Here is a 25,401-nt window from a genome sequence, read left to right as displayed (position 1 = left end):
AAGTGCGAGTTACTAGCCAGTTACCAATTAACAAAAATATTTCTAATGGTGCATCTAGTAATCCTGTGTTTTTCATTTACCAGTGTGTTACTTCTGGTACTCAATGGCCTTTGTGATCTTTGTTTTGAAGAATGTTACCTGTTTTTTGGATATAGGCAGGGTTTTTGGTGGTTGCAGCAGCTTCGCTCAGTCCACACACATTTTCACTGAAGACTCGAAAAAAATACTCATTTCCCATGATCAGGTCTGATACTACACAGTTGGTGCGACGATAGCGGTCAAAAACAGTGTACCACTCCTGTAACAAGACTGCACTGTTTAGAAAGGTGCTGTAAGAGGTCAGACACGGGGCTAGTTTTGCTATGGAGAGATCCTTCTTGCTACAAAGAAAAGACAGCTGACAGGTGTTTAACATTTGACTGTGAAATAAGTATTATTTTGCTTCCCATGAAGGTCTTCTGACCTATTTTATTTTCTGCCTGGTTTGATAGAGGTATGAATAGTTGCATTCGGAGAAAACAAACCAAAACAAAACAACAGAAACCACAAAACAGACTCTTTATGTTTTACTCCTACTCATATCTGATGAAGTATATGTCCTCAGAACATGACTGCTTGCTGGGGAATTCCATGAGAAAGACTGTTTGACTGGCACGCATACCTCACCCAGTGTATACCCTACTATGCCCAGCATCTGAGTTCAAGTCTAACTCTGCCTCAACTTCAGTCTTTTCCTGCATTTATGAAAAAATGATTCCACCTTCTGAGCAGAGCTATCTGTCCAGGAACCATCAGAAATGGGACAGGCTAGCAGCAACCATAAAAGCAGCCTGTTATTTATTTTACAAACAAGTATTTATGAATTTTAAGCAAATGCGTGAGTTTACAGGGAGGTTTTTTGACAAGGTTTTTGAATGATGATGTGAGTAAAACTGATCTGGATAGGATATTAAACAGGATCAAAGAGTGATTGTTGCTCGAGCATACTATCAGGATGACTGATACTGTGTTTGTCCAGCTGTGAAAATGAGGGACTGTATATACAGATACACACATACATATATAAATATGTAAGTTTGTTTTTAAAAAATAAACCTAATGATTAAATGGATTGCAACTGTCAGAAATGGTGGGAGTACCAAAGCTATTAAAAGCACTAAGTTTTTATGTATTTTGTCTGATTTAATTATGTATTTAATTATAATAAAAAGAGTTCACTCTCTGTGGAAAGTCTGGACAAGTTTCACAGAAGCAACAAGACAAAAGCAGAGCCTATTTTGACATTTTCTACTGGGCATCTTATACAGTTGTATACGTAGCCCTTTGATTCTTTTCAGACTCTATTCTTCAGTGTTTAACTCCCTCTGATATGTAATATAGGGCACCTTGGACATAGAACTGAGAGTCAAAAATGCAGCTGTGTTCCTCAGGTTTCTGTGTTCCCAGAGCAAATAGCTCAAACTCTATACAAAGTCACTGACTCAGTGCAACTTCTTACCATTGTCTTTTTGTCAGCTTTCTGGACTGTGTAGCCCAAGATCTGTGCGTTGCCATCGTCTTCTGGAGGTGTCCACTCCAGGGCTGCATTAAATCCCCAGACATCTACAAGCTTTATACTCTGAGGAGGACCTGGCTTGTCTGCAGAGGAGACATGAAAAAACCCATAGCTTTTGGCTCTGGACATGAGCTTTGTCATTTTCTCCCATGCAGCAAAAAAATAGAACTTAATTGCAATCTATAATTGTACCATAGCAGTACACTTGATTTATGTGAAGTAGGAACTAAGCAGGAAAGTTGGGAAATTTTCAAATACGCTTTTAATACCCTTCTGGGAGGCCTGAAACCTACTGAGAAATAGCCAGCACGGGAGAATTAGCAACATAGGAACAAGAAAAACTACTTAAAATGGAATATGAAGTTTGTGTGGCTTGGATGGGTGGGATTAACTCTTTTACTAGAGGTGTAGTATTTGCTTGGTCACCTCGGTGCAGTTTCTCAGCTGTGTAGATCTACTGACAGTAATCTAAACAGCAAGGGCAACTGTATATATTTGACTCAGCTAAGGAGGGCCATCTATTTGCCAATATACCTGATTCTCTACTTGTTAGTTTGGCCACTAGTGACATTTCTCTAATAACTAGAAAAAGAACAAACTCTCAAAGAGGTACTGAAGACTGCATCCATTTTAGAATACTTGGATACGTATCTGTATAAGAATATATATGCTCAATTAATGTTCTATTTTTCTTCTCTTAAGGATAATTCCAATTTACACCAATGTTGTTTAGTCAAATGCTGGATAATTTGAATTACATTTATGAAGTACTCTTCCTGTCTGGTTTAATTTGAAGATGCTGCTTCCTCTTGGGGATTTGTTAGACTGTTGCTTACAGGAGGTTATCATTAGGCCTAGCTAGATGGTCTTGTGAGTTAGAGAAGGATAGTTAGGGATCATTCAAGATAGTTGAATGGAAACTGTTTCCCCTTTTTGTAACTAAGTTGGAAAATGAATGAAATAGCAAGAATGTGATGGACATGAGTTGGAGATAAGCAAAGCACAAGGGAATGTAATTATAGATTGCTTGTAATTGATTTCCTTAAAAAAGCATATGCAAACCAGTAAATAGAAAAAAAAAATTACTATCAGGAGAACTGTCCCTTTCTATGGCAAAGCATAATGTGGTAATTCTTTCCACTGGCATACTTTGGAATCAAAGACTGCTTTATAATTAACTTTAACCTTTTTTTTCCTCCTTTAATTTGCTGATCACTGAAGTGTGACTAAAGGCTATAAAATCTTGATTAGAATGTAAAAGGTGAAGAAATGGTAATAAATGTTCTCTCTGATACAGAACCGTGTGAATATAAAATGAGATCATCAGGAGAGAGACTCAAACCAAACCAGATACGTAGTTGTACATGCACATAAACTGAAATTCCTTACAAAAGAATATTTGCATTCTGAAACTAGAGCTAGACATTAAAAATTATGGGATCAAATCATGTGGGGAAAAAAAAAATCCCTCAAGAACTATGGGACATACAAATAATCTCTCTCCCATGATTGTGTTCTGTATGATATGCTTAATTTTGATTGTTACCAGGTTCTTACCTACGATTTGTATTGTTATTGCAACTTTATCAGTCATGTTTTCTATCTGAAGAGTGATTTCATATTCTCCTGAGTGATGAAGTTCTGCCTTTCTGATGAAAAGGATTGTGTCTGTGTTGCTGTTCCGAATTCCCACATCTTTGGAGTCCAGAGTTTGACCATTTTTCATCCAAGTGATTTTGGGTCTTGGTTTACCCTGAAGAGGAAGCAAAAAAGGATGATTATTCTTTTAGGCTATAATAAATTTCCATTGTTTGTTTTCCTCTTTTTTGGTCACCTGGAAGTCTAGAAAGCCTAATTTATTATTCAGTGTTGAGGTAGTAAATTAGCTAAATACTTTGCAATTTCTGGCTTTTTGTAGATAAGTATTTGCTCCCATCTGTGTGGTTCAGTGGTACTATGCCCTGAGAATGCCAATTAACTGTAGTTAGCAGATTGATATACTGAAGAAAATTCCAGAAGAAAGATACTTTCTGATACTCTTTCCTAGGCATCTGGAAGCCAGCAGTGGATCTGTCTCAGTCTGATTATTCTCAAGGAACAGAAGTCTTTAACATTTGAGGAATTTGTTAGCTTTTTCCCCACCTCTCCTCCCTTTCTTAAAATACTTGATTTTACCAGGTATATTTAATATACCAGGTATTTTAAAATACCAGGTATTTTAAAGATTTTAAAAAATCTTATATAGTAAGTTTCACTCCCCAAGACTTCAAGATTATAATTTTTTCTGCAGTGCAAAAATTATTTTGGTGCCTGTTAAGCTAAGCAGTCAGTGTTGCTACCCCTGTGGAAGATGATGTGATATCAGTAAGATATCTGTGGTTTATGTCCCTGCTGCTCAGACATTTCCAGCAAAAGTTGCAGGTAATATTTACTTCTCCAAAAGTTGTTTGAGTGCTACTTCCATAGTACACTTCCAAACCAAGAATCCCAAGAAAACAGAAAAGCACCATATTGTATTTAATCACAACCTATCAAAAATAGCTTGGTGGGGTTTTTTTAAGTTTCTACTAGATAAAGCTGGTGAAACAGGGCAGCACAGGGTGAGGTGAAGGCAGAAGTAGCTCCTAAAAGAGGGGAGGGAAAGCTTAGGCTGCTCTGCAACTGAAGCCTAAAACACTGAAATTAAGACACAGACTCCCCTCCATGTCTGGTAAACAGCAGAGAAAGCATCTCTCGAAGGGTCCTCAGTTCACAGGGTGTCTGGAACATATTTTGAATATGGAAGACTATATCTTTTTCCTTAGGCTACAGAGGGAGATAGGATATATAGACTCTTAGTTTAGGTGCCAAAAGGTAGGCAGAATAAAAATTATTCTCTGTTTTGTTGCAGCTTTTTTTCAGGTTTGTCTGGCATTTGCTCAGAAACTGAGCAGCATTATTTTATTTTTTCTTACTACAGAAAAGCTTCTTTTATGAGTCAGGCTAAGATCTGTCCAAAGTTACCTGAAAGGGCTTCTAAAACACCCCGAGGTTTCTGTTCTTTAATAGATGGTCTTTTCTCTGGCATCTAAATCATCCTATGTGTTGTAATTGATTTTACATTAAATAAAACTTCAATGAGTGATGCTTCTGGACCTGGTCTCAGGACTTTAGCTCTCAAGTATTAGATGTGAGATTATTTTGCCTGGTTCTAGTGCACCTTCACTCTACTCTCATTTCATAGGGCTCTCATGAAAACCTATTAGAAGGAAAACGGGTTCCCTTCTTTAGCTGGAAGTTATAGTAGAATTTCTTGAAGGAATAAAAGGATGTGTTGTGGTGGTTTCTTTTTTGTTTGTTTGTTTTTTGCTTTCATTCTATATCCATGTCTGATTATTGGTGAGCTGGACAAGAACTGATTATTTTAATTTCCACATATATGTATATTTTTTAATTATATGAGGATTCTGCTTGAAAACTTTGGCCAAGGGAACGCTTTCCAAATAAAAACGGTCTATATAAAATGGTATAATTATATGGAGATTTTATTTAAATTTCTACTTTGTCAAGACAAATACTTTTGGCTAGGTTTTCAGACAAGATTCAATATTTCTTGATAGACTGAGTAATGTGGTGAATCGAGGATCTGGCCTTAAATATCTTGGCAAAAAAGGGCAGGAGAAGTGATAGCATTACCTTTAGCATAAGAAGTATCAGGACTATAAATCAAGCCTTACTGCTGCTGGTGTTCTAGTGTGGTTGCTCAGATGTGTTCACTGCCAGCACCTCCTTTTTTGGGGTGCTGTGAGTGCCACTGAAAGACTGCGAGCCTTCAAAGTGTTGGTTATCATATACTCTTATATTTATAGACTGTGAAAAGCATAAACACATAGAAAGCATGTTCCTAATACCTGTCTTGAAGGATTAGATTTCTGCAATGTGTAATAGGTAATCCGAGAGAGAACAGTGAGTGACAAAGAGGGTAAGTAGCACATCAGATAAACTTCAGGGAGTTTACTGACAGGGAAGAATGAATTTAAATGCTTTTAGATGTTTATATTCACAGATACATGATGGGCAAGAAGACTGCTTGGTAATACTGTGAACTTTGTCCTCTAATAGCACACAATATCCCTTCAATCATGTTCTTATCTAATTTTGAAACAATTTGACTGCACTAAATCCCTTCCTTTCCAACTTCCTTAATGCACTCTGCTGAAAGAAGGATGGTAATAATGTTGTATTTGTCATTTCTGTACATTTTAAGCTGAAGATCTGAATAGATCTGCAAATAACATTTAGCCCAGGATACCTTGAAAAGGTATTTAATAGAAATTCAGTTTTAAATGGTACAGTAGTGACTACAGAGATCACTGGCCCTGCAGAGTAGAAGACACTGTCTTACATTTTGGTTAGATAATATTCTGCCTGCTTGTGTTCCATAGATCAGGGTTCACAGTAATCCCAGTGTTTATGTAGTTTCTCCTGTATTCTTTCTGTAGTTTGAAGATTGTAATCATATCTTCTAAGAGGTTTTGATTTTTTTATTATTTTTTTTAGTACACAAAATAGAAATGGTGATATAAACATATTCAAAATGTAAAGTGAAATGTTCTTTCTGCTTTCCTGTTTTTGAAAGCCTCTCAGTTTTGCATATTCTAAATACCGATTGCAACATTGAGAATTATAACCTGTTGCAAATCAACACTGCTACAAATTTAATTAATTTAAAAAATATCTCCTGTGTGACAATCCTCTGTTTTTTTCCTCAGGCTAAAATTTGGTGTTGATGGATAGATTTTAGCATTTTGTTAGCCTTTCCTTTTAGGAGCTGTGTATATACCAACACGTGACTTGTCTATCAGCCAGCTACTCAAATAACTTTTCAATCTGTTTGTACATTTCAGCTGATTTGACAGTGCACTAGAAATCCCTGAGATTAGTTTAGGCCAGTTTTGTGAACACCCAGGACAGGGTGACATACCAAAGCCTCAGTTAGTATCACCACCAAGGAAAAGTCTGAGAAGACTTGGTCTTTATCCACTTTCTCTGGCAACAGCTGAATGGTCAGGCAGGGTAAGCAAAGCTCTGGATTAGTTGCTACATGTACTTTCTCTGGCCTGGGGAGCTGAGGACATGTCAGCTGGGACTGCCTAGGGGAGGAGGGTGAAGAACTGGCACATCTCAGGGAATACTGCAGTAAGGCTGCTCTAAAGAGAAGTGGTGGAATTTTATGCTGGGAAGATGGTGAAACAGGGGGGATGTAACAGACAGATCTATGAAATCCCAAACTTTTATCAGTTCCTGGGCTTATGGATCAACTTGTCAAATTTTTGTAAATGTTCTTCAACTTGGATATCAAAACAGTAATAAATATCTGTTTGTAAGTCTTAAAAAATTTATTAAACATAACATAGATATATCATGTGTAAAATCTTGAATTTTGCATGTAATTAGAATTCAGTGAAGGGTCCAGTTTGGCAATTTTGGAGATATGAAACATGAAAGAAAAATATAAGCTTGTCATTATGTCAAAGTGAGTAGACTGCTCATGCAAGTTAAGTCAGTTAAAAGCAGCTTTCCATGTAACCCAGTAGCCAGAGAGCGAAATACCTTTATTTTATTTTACATTGATTTGACTCTTTTATAGACTCTTTTTTTTCCTACTGATGCTGCCCAAACCAAAGAATATTATAGGTAACGTGCATATAGATCTCCCTTGCTGAAAAAAATGTTTTACCTATCTCCAGCATCTTTTACATGAGAATTTCAAATGTCTTCACTAATAAACCAAGACCAGAGGGAAATTTTAGTTTCTTCAAATTATAAATGAGGACAAGATTAAATGATAAACCTATTATTACTGAGGATACCTCTGTCAGAGCCAGAATTTACAGTTTCTTTTCCTGTGTGTCACTCTGAAAACCTTTTCCTTTCACACACTAATTCTTTCACTGATATTATAGTCTTACATCTGGAAAACTGCATGTTGTTATAGCTGCTTACACAGTGGTAGAAAATGCAGAGACAGGGTAACTGGTTAGGTCAGTCTGCGTGGATGTTGTAGCAGTTTTGTGCATCCCATAGCAGCAGATGCACACATACACTCTTGGTAATCCTTGGCTTGCTGTGCTTTTTACACCTTAAGCTCATGTACTGTAAGACCCAAGCTGCTCCTTGTATACACACAGTTTCTATATGGACCCAATTTTGACATTCTTTTTATATATAAACCTTTAATTTTTCTAGTCAGCCTTTCAGAAATGAGCATATGCTTGGCAAAGAAGTTGCCCATCATGGACCCTGGCTTCAGAAGAATACTTGGTTGAATTTTTACACTTTTGTGTACTTCTTTCTTTAAGATGCATCCTCTGATCAATAAGCAGGAGTGGGCTTGCACTTAGTTACAGCACTTACCTTTTCTCTTTCCCCCAAAAGAAGGATTATGGCAGATACTTTGACTCTAAAAAAATTGTGACTGCAAAAAGATCAATTTTTATTTTTTTCCCTTTCTTTAATGTTTCAGGGAGGTTGTTTTTAAACAAAAAACAATCAGCCACACTTTATGTAATCTGCCCAAGCAGTAAAGCAATGGTAATTTGCACAAAGGAAACTTTAAAGTAATGATAAATCACCATGACAAAACAGAAATTTTCACGTACCTGAAAGGGGATCACAATATTGATTGTCTCACCCACTTTCTTCACCAGAGTCTGTCTGAGCTGACGTGGCAGCCAGATTTTGGGACGCTCTGCAGTTAAACATCAGTACATTAATGCAAAGCTTTCCAGAATTTGAAATATTACTCACAGGATGGATAAGACAAAACACCAAAGAGGAAAGGATTGGATACTTATAAGTGTAAGAAAATTGTGCAAATGCTGTTTATACAGTCAGGGAATAATTCTCTAAGTACTTTCAAATGGATTTGACTAATGGGTACGAATTTGGTAAAAAATCTCAGTTACAGATTTCCAGCTGAGCAGATTTTGTTGACAGCAGGATTTGTGGAACTGTCACATCTGAAATGCCAGCTTTGAGCAACTTCAGTTTGGCTGTGAATCTTCTCTGCAGATTTTGTCTCTTTAGAGAACTATCAGTTCAGTAGAAAGGATGGCACAAAGGGTTAATTGGAGTGAGAATGACTGTAGGCTGTGATTAATCTATTGCTATCTTGCTACTGCAGCTCCTTATAGTTTGCCAGTTGGAGATATTTATGGCCTGACTCAGGAAGCAGAACAATCAACATATTTCCTTTACCTTTACAGCTGTGCAGTTCTAGTTCTTTCTCTGAGGTGAAAGTACTAGAATCTCATTACAATGAGACTTCAACTTACTTTTCCTTAACAAAAATAGGACTGTAGCTCATGGTTTTTCTTCATCTGGTCTCTGCTTTCCTCTACCTCACTGGAAAGTTTTTGATGCTCTCCCTGTGTTCCGTATTCTGTTACTAGTTGCTTGCAGAAATAATTTCTTAGCATACAGCTGGAGTATCTGTCTTCATGTCCATTTGATTTTGAGATGTATTACAACTTAATTTCATTTACACTCAGTCATTTTACTGTCAGTGAGATTCTGGCAGACACTTTGTGTGAGTCAAGGTTGAGGAATCCACTATTAGCAGCTCTTGATATCATTTGGACTCCAGTCAAATGACTTAAAATCTACTGCTGGTGGGTGGTACACAGGGTGTTAATTAATAACCTAGGATGATCAAGTACAGATAATTATTTTTATTTAATGGATTTCTTGCTGTAGCAGGCATATATTTTTGCAGCAGTATAACTTTTCCAGCAGAGAGCTATATATTAAAAAATGTGTCTCTTAAGCAGAAAGGGCTATTACAAGTGGTGAAATGTCCATATTTTGAAAGCAAGAAGTAGGATTTTGTTTTAAGAGCTATACTTTAGAAATAGAAATATAAGGTCTGGACAGTGGAGTAATGTTCTCAGAATCAGAAAAGGTAGGCACCTAATAAAACTGAAAGAGCTGTTTGGTGACTGTTCTCAGAAGGCCCAGGCTTGTTATTCCCTTAGCCTTCCAGCAGCTGTACAGAATTAGAATACTGGTCAGAGGAAATAGAGGAAATTATTGTGTCCAGATACTCACGCAGGATCTCTTGAACAGTGATGGGCTCTTTGATGATTGCTGCTCCACTCTCTCCAGCCAAGTTGATGGCCTTGATACGGAAATGGAGTTTGTCCCCAGTGACCAGGTCTTTGATCAGGGCAGACGTACGCTCCGTCAGGCCAGGCAGAGCTGGCATCCATTCAGAAGCTGCAAGGACAGGATTTGCATATTAATATATTATTATTTCCAAACTGATGCCTTGCCTACAGTTGAATGTAAATTTGTGTTAGGATAACATAAACTAAGATGGAAAAAGAAGCCTGGATCTAGATAATGTTTTTTAAAGAGGAGTTAAAGAGTAAATACACTTTATTTATTAAAATTATCTAAGGATAAGGGAATAATCTCTGAATGGTTTCTTTGGCATTCTGTTTTATGGAGTTAAAGCTGTGAGGCTTCTCTATGTTTATTTTCATTAGCAAGAGAGGAGGGGAGAACTTTGGAAGTATTTTTAGCAAGAAAGTGAAGCCTTAATTTAATTTTTTCTTGGAATAAGTGTATCTCCTGCAGGTGTCCAAATAGATTGGTGAGAGCCACATAAGCTGAAAAAAATAATAGAGCATATAACTCTTGGAATTTATATTAGACTTATGAATTGACACTGTACAAGAGAATTCTTAGGGCTTCCTTAGTTATTCAAATGACATAGAGATACGATTGATAAAATCATTCTTCTGTGATGATGATCTGTGAAGGATTCTGGTAATTCCATGATCATATCTCATTAAAGACTATGAATTACTTCTTAATAAAATTAACCCTATAAAAACCATAGTTTAGGTTATAGGGCCACTGAGCTCAATGTCAGAGAAAATGTCATGATGTAAATTATTAATTAACTTTTATGACATAAATGTGTTAATGTAGTATCACAGTAAATTGAGGGTTGTAATTATGTTGCAGTTAGACTTAAGTATTAAATAAGAAAAGCTAACACTTACTTGAAAGTTTGACTGATGTTGTTAACATCATATATATTGTTTTTAAGGGCTATGTAATTTGTCAATGCTACAAAAGTATAGTGACTATAGAACAGCACTGATGTTTTTGTAGTACTTTCCTGAATTAAAGGTTATGATTTGTGAAGATCACATTTTGGTTGATGGCTTTCATGGTTTTACAGTCATGTTGTGATATGTCTGGTCATAATTGGCAAGGACGTTAGTTATAGATTAGATTTCAAACTTAATATGCTGCATAGGGTTAATTTATTTGAGTATTGCAGTGAAGCTCTTGCAGCTGTAGTATTTTAATACTGTTTTGCTGCTGCTGCTTAGTACTTGTGCTTACTTACATCCATCTTTACAATATTCCACAATATAACCATCTAATCCCCCAGCTCCAATCCGTTCAGGGGGTCTCCACTTGAGGGTAACAGTGCTGTCAGAAACATCTTCCACTGTGAAGTGAGTTGGTTCACTTGGAGGAGCTATAAGGAAGTATGTAGAAGTTAATCCTGAGCAACAGCAGTGTCACTGTGAGAATTCAAAGAAGGAGTGATCAGTAGCTGAATAAAGATTGCTATCTGTTTCAATAAAAGAAATTTAGCCAAAATGGAGCTGTAAAATGTTGATGCCTAATACTAATAGAAGTGTAGCATAAGATTCCTGTAATGGGGGGGGACAAGAGGTTGAGATAGTACTTCTTATTCACCTGTGTTCCCTTGTGAGTGAAACCCAATAAAAAAAGAAGAGTTGTAGAAAGGAATTGAATTGTCATCAGAAGTCTGTAGAAAAGCTTAGAAATTAAAAGGTATACACTTTGTGTTTGTACTTAGACCCTGAGTGTAATTACATAAAACTGACAGAGTCAGAAGACCAAATGTATCAGTGGCTCATTTTCCTCTAACAGTAGGGAAAAATGACCAAGAGTTATGACTACATGTTTACAGAAACACTAGCTCTGATTTGCACATTTATAACAAAGACATGGCTGAGAAAAGTATTTTGGGACTGAAGAATTTTCACTTCAGCTGGATATAGCAATTTCTTACGTTTTCAGGACATGAGTGTCATGGATCTTTTAAAACCTGTGTTTTAAAAAGACTGCTCCCTGAATTCAGTCTTCTTAAGTACGGCTGTTGCCTACTAATTAAAAAACAATCCAGGAAAACCATTGCAAGAGATTCCCAAATACACACAAATGCTACAGATGTGAAGTAGTTGATTCCAAAAAGCAAAGAGAAAGTTACCTTTTTCAAATTAACATTTAAAGTGCTGGAACATAAAACTTTGCACATATGGCATAAAAGCAATCGTGTTTAAGGAACCTATGTCTGGCATACTCTGGGTGTATGTATTATGAAATGAACATCTATTTTGAATTTACATAATAAATTTTACATACTAGAAATATTTCATACAAAAGGTAAGTTAAATACAGGTTTCTAAGTTATGCAGCTGATTGACATGGATCTTAGTTCCCAAAATTATTGTAAAAAAAATAAATGAAAAATTTAAAAAATATCACCCAGTTTCCTTTATGTAGTTGTGTCAAAATTTTTCATATTCAAACTGTAGCAGGAGCTGTGAACAGCACACAGGAGGCAAAGGCAGTTGGAACATACACAACCACACAGTACACGATCAAGACCCCAAACCTCTTCTCTGAAGCAGTAAATGTGAACTTTATCCTTAATCAAGTAAAACTCTGCCTATCCCATGAAAACTTTGGACCTTTTTTTTCAGTAGCTCCGCTTGATGGTTTTTGTTTGCCCTCTTCTTCTGCAGACCATCCGTTGTGTGTTTGAAATCCAGAATTAAGAGACTCTTCTTGCAGTTCATCCTTTCCTTCTGACTCCACTGCATCATCTGCTTTTACATTATTCCCTTCAGCAGGCTGTCCCTCTTCATTATTATTTGTAGATTGAACAACTCTAGTCATTTTAATCTCCAGCTAATAGTATTTTCGTAGGTTGTCTTTCTAAAGCTCTTAGCAAACAGGCTTCCTTCCTGAGGGCTCCTTTAGTTTGCTCAGGGACTGCAGGAGACACTGCACTGCTGTGTTGGGTAGGATTATTTATAGAAAATCATTCCTGAAATATTTTCTTAATCAGTTATCCTTTTAGCTGTGGAGAGGGCCAGGATTAAGAGAGTACTGGGTGGGATATTCTGATATTTGCACCCATAAGGGAATGGGAGACACTGAGAGGGACGGGGAAATTTCTGTCAATTAGTTCTCCTTTCCAGATTGAACTTGACTCTCACACTTCTAATTATAACAACTAAAATTTCATCAGCAATTTCGTGAAACTGGAACCTCTGTGCTTCTCAGGAAGGGGAATGAGAGACAGAGAAGAGGAAGATTACAAAGGAAAATGTTGATTAAATATAGAGATGGTTGATGGCCTGTTTCCTAACACAGTCCTTTTAGCTACAAGGGCAGTTAAGAGTTAATTATCACCCTGTCTTGGTTTTGTCCTGGAAATCACACAGAATTTGGTAAAACTCACCAATTGGCATGAAGGGCTGTGAGGCAGGGCTTGGCCGAGACATGCCAATAGAATTCACAGCATAAATCCTCATCTCATAAACTACTCCTTCAATCATCCGCTTGGCTTCATAGGTGAGCTCTTTTAAAAGGTCAAAGTTCAGCCTCATCCATCGATAGCTCTTCTTCTTCTTTCTCTCCAAAATATAGCCTGGAAAGGATAGTTCTTATGATATAAAAGAACTGCAAATTATTTTCTCAAACACAGGAAAAAAGATAATCGCTTTTTGTTTGTTTGAATGACATAAAATAGCCAAAGGTGTTGTGCAATTATTGCATAGAACTGAATTGTCTGACACTGCTCAAGCAGTTTCCTTTTTCGTTACTTCTGACATTCTCACCTGAACAATTATACTTTTCACAGGAGAAGTTATATAAATTGTCTGTCTTGTATTACACTTCAAGCCTATTTTTTGTGCTATACACTACTATTTAAGGTGTTTAGATGTATTCTAGGGGTACTTGCAGAGCTGGTTTAAACAGTAATCCTTTTCTGGGAAGGTGCACTCCTAATGGCAGAGAAATGCATAAGACACAGCAGTTCAAGGGAAAGCTCTTTCACTGAAGGAGAATTTGCCTTGGAATGTGTAAAATGAGACCTAGAGTTAAAAAGAATTTCTTTCTTTCTTACATTCTGCTGTAACTTACTAATTTAGAATAAATCCCCAAACCAAAAATTAGTTATACCAGGCATCTTTGCCCACATGCTACACCAGGGACTAGCAGTCTTTCTTCTCTGCTTTGAAATAAGAGTCTACAAAAAAGTTTCTGGGAAATGAGCAGTGGAAGTACCCTTGAAATAGCAGGCTGTATCATCACTTCTAATGTATGAAGTTACACCTGGCATGCATGTTTTCATTAACTTTTAAATGCTTTAAGCAGTAGGGCCAAATGCTGCAAGCAAAGAATCTATGGTTTCTTAGACATGTTCCTGCTTTTTTTCTCTCCTCACCAGAAGTTTGAGCAACTCAGCTTCTGTTTTCCTCCCATTCAGGTGTGCATAGTTCCCTGTCAGAACTGAGACACTTCTTCACTCTGTCATATCAGAACTGCTTTAAAAAATGGCAAAAAAACAAAACTAAGAGGAAGAATAAAGGCAATGATGGTACTGTTGGTGACATTTGGTTATTTTCCAAAATGCAGAGAAGGTGCTGATAGCTGAAGGTGCTGCTTTAGTGATATAAAAAGTACAAGGCCTCATGAAAGGTTTTTATAACAGTGAAGATGGGGTGTGAATTTCTTTCCTATATGTTGTATGTGGCTCATAAAGACTGTAGCAGCCTGCCCACAATACCATCTGTACCAATGTGAAGACAGATGAGCATGCGTATGTCTTTTCCCCTGCCTTTTTAACTTGCTTTTAAAGCTTTGTTTGAATGATTAGTCCTGCATCTTGGCGTTTGCTTTTTTTGCTCCAGATGTTTTATTCCACCTCTATCAGTAGCATAGTTCTGTGCTAACTGAAGAAGCCTCTGTACTCAGCCCTGGTGAGGCCACACCTCGAGTCCTGTGTCCAGTTCTGAGCCCCTCAGTTTAGGAAGGAGATTGAGGTGATGGAGCAGGTCCAAAGGAGGGCAAGGAGGCTGTGAAGGGATCCAGCACAAGTCCTGTGAGGAAGGGCTGAGGGAGCTGGGGGTGTTCAGGCTGGAGAAGAGGAGGCTCAGGGGAAACCTCATCACTCTCTACAACTCCCTGAAAGGAGGTTGGAGCCAGGGGGGGTTGGGCTCTTTTCCCAGATGACTTTCAACAAGACAAGAGGGCACGGTCTCAAGTTGTGCCGGGGAGGTTTAGGTTGGAGATTAGAAAGAATTTCTTTACGGAGAGGGTGATCAGACATTGGAATGGGCTGCCCAGGGAAGTAGTGGATTCTTCGTGTCTGGAGATATTTAAAAAGAGACTGGATGTGGCACTCAGTGCCATGGTCTAGCAACCACAACAGTGGTTCAAGGGTTGGACTTGATGATCTCTGAGGTCCATTTCAGCCCAGCCAATTCTATGATTCTATGATTCTATATAGTGCAAAGGGTTGTTAGTGGAATGTTAACAGAATTTCTTAGACAATGAAACCAAATCAAAGAACTTTCCAAACTGAAAACTCTACAAAGCCAAGTAATGAGCTTCACTGATTTTTTTTGGGGGGAAGCTGGCTATTTTAGTGTGACAGCTATTCATGTATATCTTTGCACATAATAGTTTGAACTGTTAACTTGCTTGCCTGTTTCCTGTCAGAACAGATGGAACCACAAAGGACTAGTCCAGTGGTATCTTGTTTATTCCTGCACAGGTAACTTCTGTTGAATTAAATGAGGTTACTTTTTTTCTGTGGCAGTGAATGAAGTCCAAGTATCCAAAGGCAAATATAAACTCTCTTCCAGATACTATGCAAAGTATCTGGAAAAAAATATCTAAATTATAATATCTAAATAATATCTCTATATTCTAAATAATATCTAATATAATATCTAAATCATATCTAAAAATAATTTTAGCATTACCACTTGATCCCCAGGGAGTCTGTTTACCTTTCAGTGTATTATTTTGAAAAGAAACTAAAATTCAGTGATAGTTAGTAAACAAATTGGTAGGTTTGGAGTCCAGAGGAATTATTCCCCAAAATTGTCCAAAACAGTGCATTATTTTCTTATAATTCTGAGGAGCGTAAGAGGCTTTATCTGAAAAACACCATGAGAGAGACCATGGTATCCATTCTATTCTTGATTGCTTCTGCTCATTTCCTGTATTGCATGATGACTTTGGCCTCCAGGGTTTTTTTTGATGGATTTTAAGGTCATTAAAATGATCAAAAAGTATTTTGTGTCTTGTGCTGTGTGGTTGTATTTGAAATAGAATTATGAAAGAGTTTTCTGAAATAAACATGTCTTGCATGAGTGCTTGAGAATGGAGATGACGTGAGTTGATGACAGAGGTGGCCACAGATTTCTTTTGATGTTCCTGTGTAGGGAAGGCCTGTATACTGGTGTAAAATTTCACTCTTGCATGGAAATGTTTAGCTTTAAGGTGTTTTGGTGTCACCTTGTGCTTTCCTAACTCCATCACTGAAATATTGCTCTCATTCAAATAGGCAGGGGGCACTCTCTCACTAAAATTAAAAGGCCACAACCTAGACCAGTGTGAAGGTTTGCTGAATTAGATGAGTTGGTTTCTGAAGGTCAGCCCTCCTAGAGTGAATAAGCATAGAGAATCCTTTTGTGACAGTTTAGAGGAGCAGCAAAAAATATAACCAGTGCTGCAGGTGACTTGTATTTCAGCACTTCTTGCCAGTTTCAGCACTTCTTACCAAGTACTGGTTGGCCACCATCATATTTAGGGGGTTGCCACTGCACAGTACAGTAATCTTCTCCAATGTTGCTGATCACAGGAGCTTCTGGAGGGTCAGGAACATCTGAAGAAAATATGAGAATGAATGGAAGTTTTTACTGTTTTGATTTCCATATACAAGTCAATGGAATGTTTCTCTTAAACATTTTTTTTCCTTGTAGTCTTGATACATCTTTGTTAGATAGCCACAGCTGAAAACTCTGTAAGAACTCAACTGAGAAGCTATAATCTTAGTCTAAAGTGAATCCTGCTCTTTCATGCTTCTGTTAGGCTGTTTTTTTCCTTTAATTACCATTGATTATTCTTGTTCCTCACAGGCATATTCAACTTTTTGCAAAAAATGTAAGGTAATAAGGTAATTCTGTTCTGTAAGAAGAAACTTGCTCCAGGATTTCCTATTTTCTCTAGAAGAAACTTTATATAGAAAACAAAGGCTGCAGGTCTCACAGATTTTGATATTTTGGAGATATTTGTAGTTAAATATCCTAATTTGTGATATATAAAGCATAAAAAGGGATTTAATATTCACCTAAGCAGTGAATTCTAAATTTTGATACTATAGGTGAACGTAATTTTATCATAACTAAGTTTACTTATAACCTGACCTTTTGTCACGTGTGTGGCTGGCTATGAACAAGTTAAATACTATGAAAAATGTTATAAAAATCGCTGCCTCAAAATCATATTCTCCTTAAGTGCCTCATAGTGCCAATCTGTTTATCTTATATCAGATACATTTGATCTCTTTATCCTGTTAAGCAATTACTGTTCTAGAACTGCTATATTCTATAGAACAAAGTCATTGCTTAAAAACATAAGCCCCAAACAAATGACAAGAATTTTTTCTCATCTCAGACAAGTCCGAGGCATAAACTTCAGAACAGTGTCATCTATAAAATGATACATGCATCATATAAAATATAAAATATATTTATTGTATAAATATATAAATAGGAAATATATATAGGAATATATATATAGGAATAATATATATATTACAGACCCTATGAGGAGAGGCTGAGGGAGCTGGGGGTGTTCAGGCTGGAGAAGAGGAGGCTCAGGGGAGACCTCATCACTCTCTACAACTCCCTGAAAGGAGGTTGGAGCCAGGGGGGGTTGGGCTCTTTCCCAGGCAGCTCTCAGCAAGACAAGAGGGCATGGTCTCAAGTTGTGCCAGGGGAGGTTTAGGTTGGATATTAGAAAGAATTTCTTTACAGAGAGAGTGATCAGACATTGGACTGGGCTGCCCAGGGAAGTAGTGGATTCTCCATCCCTGGAGATATTTCAAAAGAGACTGGATGTGGCACTCAGTCCCATGGGCTGGAAACCACGGGGGGAGTGGATCAAGGGTTGGACTTGATTTCTGAGGTCCCTTCCAACCCAGCCAATTCTATGATTCTATATAATAGGAAATATATAAAAAGGAAATGCATGGATTTCTACTGTGAGTTTTTCTCTAACCTTCTCACACAGAAAGCAACTACCTGTGAAAAATACTTCTGCCATATTTTGATTGGTAATATTCCTGCCTTTATGATCCTTTTCTGTTCTTCTGAACATAAAGTCAGAACTTGCATCAGTTTCTGCAAACTCTTCTTGTTTACTCCGATCACTTACCAATAACTTTGACTGTGATGTCAGCCTTGTCTTCTCCCACTGGATTCTTAACTATAACTCTGTACACTCCCTCATCCTCCTTTTCTGCTCCTTCAATGATGAAAACACAGTGGTCCTCATGCTTCTCCACACGAACTCTGCCTTCAGATTCAAACAGAAGCTGTGGGCAGTGAAAGTAACAAAGTCATTGTACCTTGTGCCAGGGACAGCCTGATGAGCCTATATATAAGCTGGTGAAAATCTTCAAACCAATGGATATTCAAAAAATTATTAAAAAGCTACAGTTTTTCAAGTTGTATTCATCTTTATGGGAGAGGAAATCTAGATTAAGTGGTTCACATAAGTAACATTTAGTAAAATTGGTTCTGAAAGTCCACAGGTTGTTAAGATTAATTGATAGTTGTTCACTGCTAGTTACACATAGCCAATTACCCTTCAGAAAGTTACCAAGCCTTTCTACAAATTCCTGTTTGGGATAGCTGCTTGTTTTAATGGATTTCAGTTGGATAGTGTGTAACTTCAAGAAGGTTTGCAAATTCAAATAGATGAGCAAACATTCTTGATCAACAGTTTCTATAAATAGTGTCAGGTAACATGGATTTGAACAATTTCCCTCTAAAAAAATTACCATATTCCTTGTAACTGTTAATGGTAGCAATGTGATTTCTTTCACTTGAGAATGTCATATGGCGTGAATTTCTATTTTTCCATGAGCAGAGGTCTAAACTTTTCTGTACTCTTACAACTCCTTTCTTCTTCACATGCCTGCCTAGCTTTTGACAGGAACCATTAGAAAGCATATGTGCCTGAACAGTGACTGATACAATGGAATCCTAAACCTGGGAAAGGTTTGCATAAAAATGTAAAATATTTTTTACTCAATCAAAAAAAAGTTATTTATGAGAAAAAGTAAACTTGCTGGAAAATGAATCCTCTTTCACCATTTTGTACACACGTAGTCCAATCTCTTGGCTCTGTCATATTTCCTTGTGTCCTGTACTATTTTTTTCCTAGTTTTTTTCCCCTCTAGTTACTATTGAAGCTTACTGGTTAGTGGGGAAGAGAGGTATAAGCATTTAAAAAGCTATTCAAAAGACTTTTCAAAAAGCTCTTTTGATTCCTTGTAATCCAGCCACCATATGATGGTAATTAGAGGTATCCTCAATCAGCATCTTACTCTAAAATTACTCCCCAGATCTATTGTGTCCGTTCAAAGTGCTTGGGAATGACCACTGTGAAGCAGTAAGTTGAGCCTGGTGGGCTTTTTGCTTTGCTAGTTTTAATACCTACTTACTTTAATTTTATTTCCTTCTGACAGTGGCCTTTTATCTGGAAACCACTAAGTAGTGTGAGTCTCTGTAACTAGTAAGGAACTTACCTCACTGTCAGTATTTAAATCATTGCCATTTTCTGAAGGAGTCACGGAATCATCATTGCTTCGAAGGAGATTGCTTTTCTAGAGAAGCAAAGAAACCACAGAAAGTCAGCTAAGCCTTGCTGATCTCTCCAGTAAAGCTGTTTCTGCAAGAGCCAGAAGAGTCCTGAGGTTTGCTTGGGGGAAGGATGTTGAATATGGAGGTGTGAGAGAAGTGAAGAGCGAAGCGAGGCAGCAAGCAGAGCTGAGAAGGAAATCAACTGATACAAAAGTAAAAAGCAGAAATAGGTGTTTCAGACTGTAGTGAAGTAAGGGAAGGATAAGTCAGCAAAAACAAATTTACAGCTTAACAAACAAAAATGCATGAGATTTCTGCAGCAGAACTGTAACTGCCTGTGTATCTATCTATCCGTGCACTATGGTACTATAACTATTACTCATCCTGTGTGACTACAAAAATAAGGATTACCTCTTTCTCTGACAATGGGATAGTCACTTGGTGTAAATATTTTAATACTCAGAAATAGAGGTCTGTAACACACATCAAACAATGTATTCCAAAGCTGTTCTGGTCAGGATTTCATTAGTATGTGTTACTTCAAATCAAAGCTGGCTTCTTTTACTCGTATGGTGAAAACTCTGCCTTAGAAATAACCCTGTACACAGGCTGTCTGATACCCACTCATCATTTCATCAGAGAAACCTGTTTATGAGAGTGTCAATTTCTCTGGGTTCCCAAAAGAGAAGCAAATGGCTTTTTGCCTGTCTCCATACTAATTCTGCAGGGCAGAAAAAAGTCCTATGTGTTAATAAATATACTAACCTGAATGAAGAATATGGTAGAATCAGAATGGAGAAATGACATTGGGGAAATTAATGTAAGTGGCAATATCTTTTTTCTCTGTATCTACACCTATGGGAAGTGTAATGATGGTATAGAACATTATACAAATTATTTCTGTGTTTTGTACTAGTTATAGCTCAGGAACCAACAGATGGTTGAGAAGTGGGTATGTTCTGAGATCGCCAGAAAGGAAGCTCACTTGACATTTTGTGTCTAGCTTCTAAACTCTTTTTGATATTGTGTAATTGCTTTGATCAGGCAAATAGCAAGTGTCCTTTCTTTTCACTAGAACAAAGAGAGCTGTATCCCAAGGGTCTGCTAAGAGGACGTTTTCTTCACAGACTGTAGAATTCTTAAGAAAGGTTAAAAAAGAAGCTGCCATCTCCAGAACCTGAAGGTGATGGGGATGACCTGTAATTTATCCCTTTTCCTCTGAGGCAGGAAGAGAATAAACATGTATGGTATCCTACTGTCTACATAAAGATACATCTGCTCTTATACACTCAGTCCTGTCTTTTGGAATAGAAGAACAGGCAACAGTTCACAATGAGTCTTAAAAAACTAACTAAATTCCAAAAGGCTGCATTGCAGATTTTGGGCTTTTTCTGGAAGTTTAAAAAAGTAGATTAAAAGGAAAATGAAAAGACTTGTGACTAAGGATGACAAATCAAAATAAGATTTGAGAAAGAAGCCAAATTTACTCTCGTGACTCAGATGTTATGTGAAGCTGCACATTACCTTGTTCACTTTTTGCCAGATGACAGTGGGTGCTGGATCTCCTGATATGGGAACATCCAATCTCAATTTGTTCCCAGCCACCACAACAACAGTGTCAGGGGACTGGCCCAGACAATCAAGGTGAATTTTGGGAGGTTCTACAATAAAGGCAGAAAGAAAAAAGTTTAAAATATAGCTTGAATGTTCTGTATGCAAAAAAAATGAATTTAGATTAAATTAAAAATGAAAAAAAACACTGCTTTGTTTGCTATTGAAAACATATTTACTTACATATAAATAATGACCACTATTCTTACCTTCTCTTGGTACAAAATCAATCTTGACCTCTGGGGAAAAGAAAGGAGAAGGGATAGAAGAAGTAGATGAGAAAATAGAATTTACATAGCATCTGCACTCAAAAATTAATTTGAAAACTATTAATCATTAAAAACTCGTAAGGCATATGCATCAACAGAGTAATACAATAAGCTGGGAGACAGACAATGGGGTAATGACAACACAAAATAACAGGGAAAAGCAATGTGCCTATATTGGTGCATCAGGATGAGATTCTGCATACTCTTTCCTGGTATAACCATAATTAATGACATTTTATCCCTCTGGAATTCCCATTAAATATTAAATGATAACTTACCCAAAAACTGAAGCTTGGCAGAAAGGTTATAAGCAAATCCCTGAGGGATGAAGGAATAATCAGCCTCATCATCTGGGGTTACATCCTCAATAATTAGCTTATGGATTCTGGAAACATGAACAAATATATTGAGCTCCCTTACCTCTCTAGAAGAAATAGGGCTGTATCAAGAGACAGGGTGCAGGATATAGGATGCTAACAGGCAATACTAGTTTTTCTCTCCTTGCCCTAACACCAAGGCAACAACTACCAGGGCTGTAGGCTACTCAACTTTCAGGATTCAAGCAAGCCCATGTCAACCTGTTGTCCATGATAAGAGTTTTCCTGTCAAGGTAGTTGCATACTCTATTCTGAAAAGCAGCAGCAGTTTCCCTGCTTTTGTTCAGTCCTTTACAAGGGCAGATGTACCACTGCTGGCAGGTCTCATTTGATCAGATTGTGACTATAATAAATTCTGGAAAAACAAACTAAATATTGATTCTACATCCCTATATTATCCTAAATTCAAAACTGAATGCAGGAAGGAAGGAAGGAAGGAAGGAAGGAAGGAAGGAAGGAAGGAAGGAAGGAAGGAAGGAAGGAAGGAAGGAAGGAAGGAAGGAAGGAAGGAAGGAAGGAAGGAAGGAAGGAAGGAAGGAAGGAAGGAAGGAAGGAAGGAAGGAAGGAAGGAAGGAAGGAAGGAAGGAAGGAAGGAAGGAAGGAAGGAAGGAAGGAAGGAAGGAAGGAAGGAAGGAAGGAAGACTTTTCCTAACATATAATGCTTCTACATCTCCTGAATCGTCTTTATCTCCATTTCCAGTTGAGCACAGAATTGCAAACCTGTATGTGTTAATATAAACAGTAGCTTTTCTGAAGGGATTTATACATAAATACTGTCTTAATCTGTCTGAACACAACTGCTAATTTTAAAGTTATCAACAATATGTTTTCTTGATTGTTTGAATTCAAAGAAAATATGAAATCCTACTGAAAACTGAGAATGAATCCTGCTTATATACCACTGATGCCATACATGCAAAACATACCAACACAGTAAGATTGCATGCATACCAAAGCAAGTCTGGGACTATACATTGATTGCTTATGAGAAGGTTTTTAACTTTTTTCCTTCCAGCTAGAGCTAGGACAAATTTTTGTTTTATATTCCTATCCCCTGAGATAATGGTTCCTGTGGATTTTAATGCAATATTCAACCCTGAATGTGCTTTCTTGAACAAGACTAACCTGCCAATATGGGAGATCTTTATCCTCTCATCAGGTACCACCTCCTTTCCATTTTTCAACCAGATGCCTTTCACATTTTCATCAGAAACTTCACACTTGAAGACTGCCTGGTCTCGTGCCTTCACTGTCAGGTCCGCAATGCTCTGATAAACTTCCAGCTTTTTCTCTGATATTGTGAGAATAATCAATACACACATTAACAAATCAGATAGCTCTGTAAGTAAATGGTGTAGATTTACTGAGGAGCAAAGTCCAGGGCTGAGCAAGCTGTTTGTGGAAGAGTGAAACATGAAGGGAAAGCCCCAGCATGCAGGGCTTTAATGGGACCAATAGCTCAGCACCTGTTGTTATCCTTGGATCCTTTACATCCGCACACAGGTCTGAGGTCTCCTTGAGGCCCTGCTTAATAAATATTCTGCTCCTTATTAAGTTTTCTCTTTCCCTGGCATGAAAACTATGCATCGTTCTGGAGAAACTTGCCTTTAGCTTGTTTTTATTTTCCAGCTTCTCTTATGAAAATGTTCTGTGTGCTCACCTTGTACAATTAGTTCAGCAACCGAGACCCCCCCGTTGGTCTTCACAGTGTAGTGCCCACTGTCCTCCTTGGTGGACTCATTGATGATTAGGTACTGCTTTTTCCCATCTTTCTTGAATCTGTATTTGAATGTTTCTTCCCTTGTCAGCTCAATTCCATCCTTTTCCCTGCAATGCCAAACAGTGTTGAATCATCTCTATGGTTGGGAGAGGAGAATCAGCTTGATGTTACTAGGAAGTGGAAGACAGGAGATAAATCCAGTCTTTGTAGATTTCAGGTTAGCAAAAAAGAGATCATTGTACAAGAATGCAATGGAACAAGAGTGCCTCTTGCTTGACCATTAATTGTCACTTCTGTTTCAAGAGTTTGCTCGCAAGGAACTATTTGGTTGTTACTATTTGTGTGCTATAGATAAATATGAAAGTATATTAAATGCTGTAGGAGATATAGGCATGAAGACACACTTAACCAGCAGGGAAATTACTATCTTAAAAAATGCCTTAAGATAAGCAGGACTTGTTGGCAAATGACTGTAAAGTCTGAATTTTCCTGATGTGATTTATAATTCATATAAATTCATGGTTTGTGGGCATCAGTAAAGCAAAGAAATTTTAGGACTGATTAAAACAAAAATGTCTTTTGGATTTTGTAGCCTTTTTCATTCAAGGATGCTACAATGTATTTAAGACATTACTAAATTAAGCTTCACCATCCAGTCTGAGAGGAAATTTAATTATTGTAATTTCCAGTCGTCATGAAGGGAAATGAGCACAGAGGATTCAGGCTGTTTAGTGAGGGTCATGCAAAAATACTTAAGGCTTTTTAAAGATTTCCTGTTCCTAATCCTAAGTAATATAAACAGGCTACAGAAAAATAGCTTCTAAGCTCTTGAGTTTATTCCTTTTGTAACATTTTATATTTTTCATTATTTTAGTATAGTTATGCTACTTAAATACTGCTGGAGTTTGTGAATGAAAAGTTTTTCTCTTTATTACTTATTCATATGGAAAAAGAAATAGAAAAGATGTTCAGTTTTTAACAGAGTGAGAGTTTTCTATCTTGTGTTATTTCCCTTACTTCTTACCAGTGACTATTCAGCTTAAGAAATGAGCTTGCAGGATAGGAAGCTGAAATGCTACTTGGGGACTCATTAAAATACTATCACTAATTTTTAGGTAGGTGCATCACAATTAAATCACAAGACCAAAACTTTAAGGAGAGATAGGAATCCTACAGCTTGTGACTCAGATGTACCTGCTGCAACTGCATTTCAAAATACCTCCAGTTTACTGGCTCCTGGCTGTTCTTTACAACATAGCCTGTTGGAACTTATAGTTTAATTTTTTTTTTTTTTTTTTTGATTTTGGACATGTGGCTTATGTAGATATCTGAATGTTCTATTCAGCTGTGGGTAAGAAAGAGATCTCTTGAAATCTTGTCTAAATAATTAAAAAAGGCTATTTACAATAACTAGTGTCTTTCAACCCTGGGAGGGAATAGTCTATTTAACTTGTGTTTGTTTTACTAACACAATTGCTGATGCTGTTTATGAGCAAAGTCCTTGCTGAGGGGGTGTGCTGTCATGTAGTGGAGTGACAAAACTTAAACCTCAGAAATCCCAGATACCATTTGGCTTAAAATAATACAGTGCTGCAGTGAAAAGGCTCATATAAGGTGATATGAGAGGCCTTCCTTTCATAACTAGAGCATTGAAGCAGAAGAATCCATTGATATTAAGGTGTAAGGGGAGGGTTTGATAGAACCATAGAAGTGTTGGTTTAAAGGCCACCATAAGTCATTTGATGCAGAAGTAGTGCAACAAGTCAGCTATGTTCTAGTTCTTAACATCTGCAACATCTTAACATCTGTTCTCAACTTTGTCACATAGTTCAGCTTTTCTCTCTCTTGAAATGCTTCCCTATTCCCTGATTAGACTCTCAGG

General features: G+C 37.3%; 1 protein-coding gene across 1 annotated transcript in view; it reads right to left on the bottom strand.

Annotated features, from left to right (window-relative positions):
* MYBPC3 (myosin binding protein C, cardiac) overlaps positions 1-25,401 on the bottom strand; it is a 58,720-nt gene that overhangs the window by 5,030 nt on the left and 28,289 nt on the right. Inside the window, exons 17-31 of the mRNA XM_008498254.2 lie at positions 23,460-23,626; positions 22,925-23,090; positions 21,701-21,807; positions 21,363-21,392; positions 21,067-21,203; positions 19,488-19,565; positions 18,110-18,269; positions 16,452-16,556; positions 13,116-13,304; positions 10,959-11,093; positions 9,644-9,811; positions 8,197-8,285; positions 3,113-3,308; positions 1,499-1,638; positions 139-298 (exon numbers count right to left, since the gene is read on the bottom strand). Of these exons, the coding sequence (XP_008496476.1) occupies positions 139-298; positions 1,499-1,638; positions 3,113-3,308; positions 8,197-8,285; positions 9,644-9,811; positions 10,959-11,093; positions 13,116-13,304; positions 16,452-16,556; positions 18,110-18,269; positions 19,488-19,565; positions 21,067-21,203; positions 21,363-21,392; positions 21,701-21,807; positions 22,925-23,090; positions 23,460-23,626 (2,027 nt within the window). The remainder of the gene's footprint in view (positions 1-138; positions 299-1,498; positions 1,639-3,112; positions 3,309-8,196; positions 8,286-9,643; positions 9,812-10,958; positions 11,094-13,115; positions 13,305-16,451; positions 16,557-18,109; positions 18,270-19,487; positions 19,566-21,066; positions 21,204-21,362; positions 21,393-21,700; positions 21,808-22,924; positions 23,091-23,459; positions 23,627-25,401) is intronic.

This window comes from Calypte anna, chromosome 5A (assembly GCF_003957555.1).
Source record: "Calypte anna isolate BGI_N300 chromosome 5A, bCalAnn1_v1.p, whole genome shotgun sequence".
Lineage (NCBI taxonomy): Eukaryota > Metazoa > Chordata > Aves > Apodiformes > Trochilidae > Calypte > Calypte anna.
Note: the sequence above shows the minus strand (reverse complement) of the source record. Positions and strands in the feature narration are given on the sequence as shown.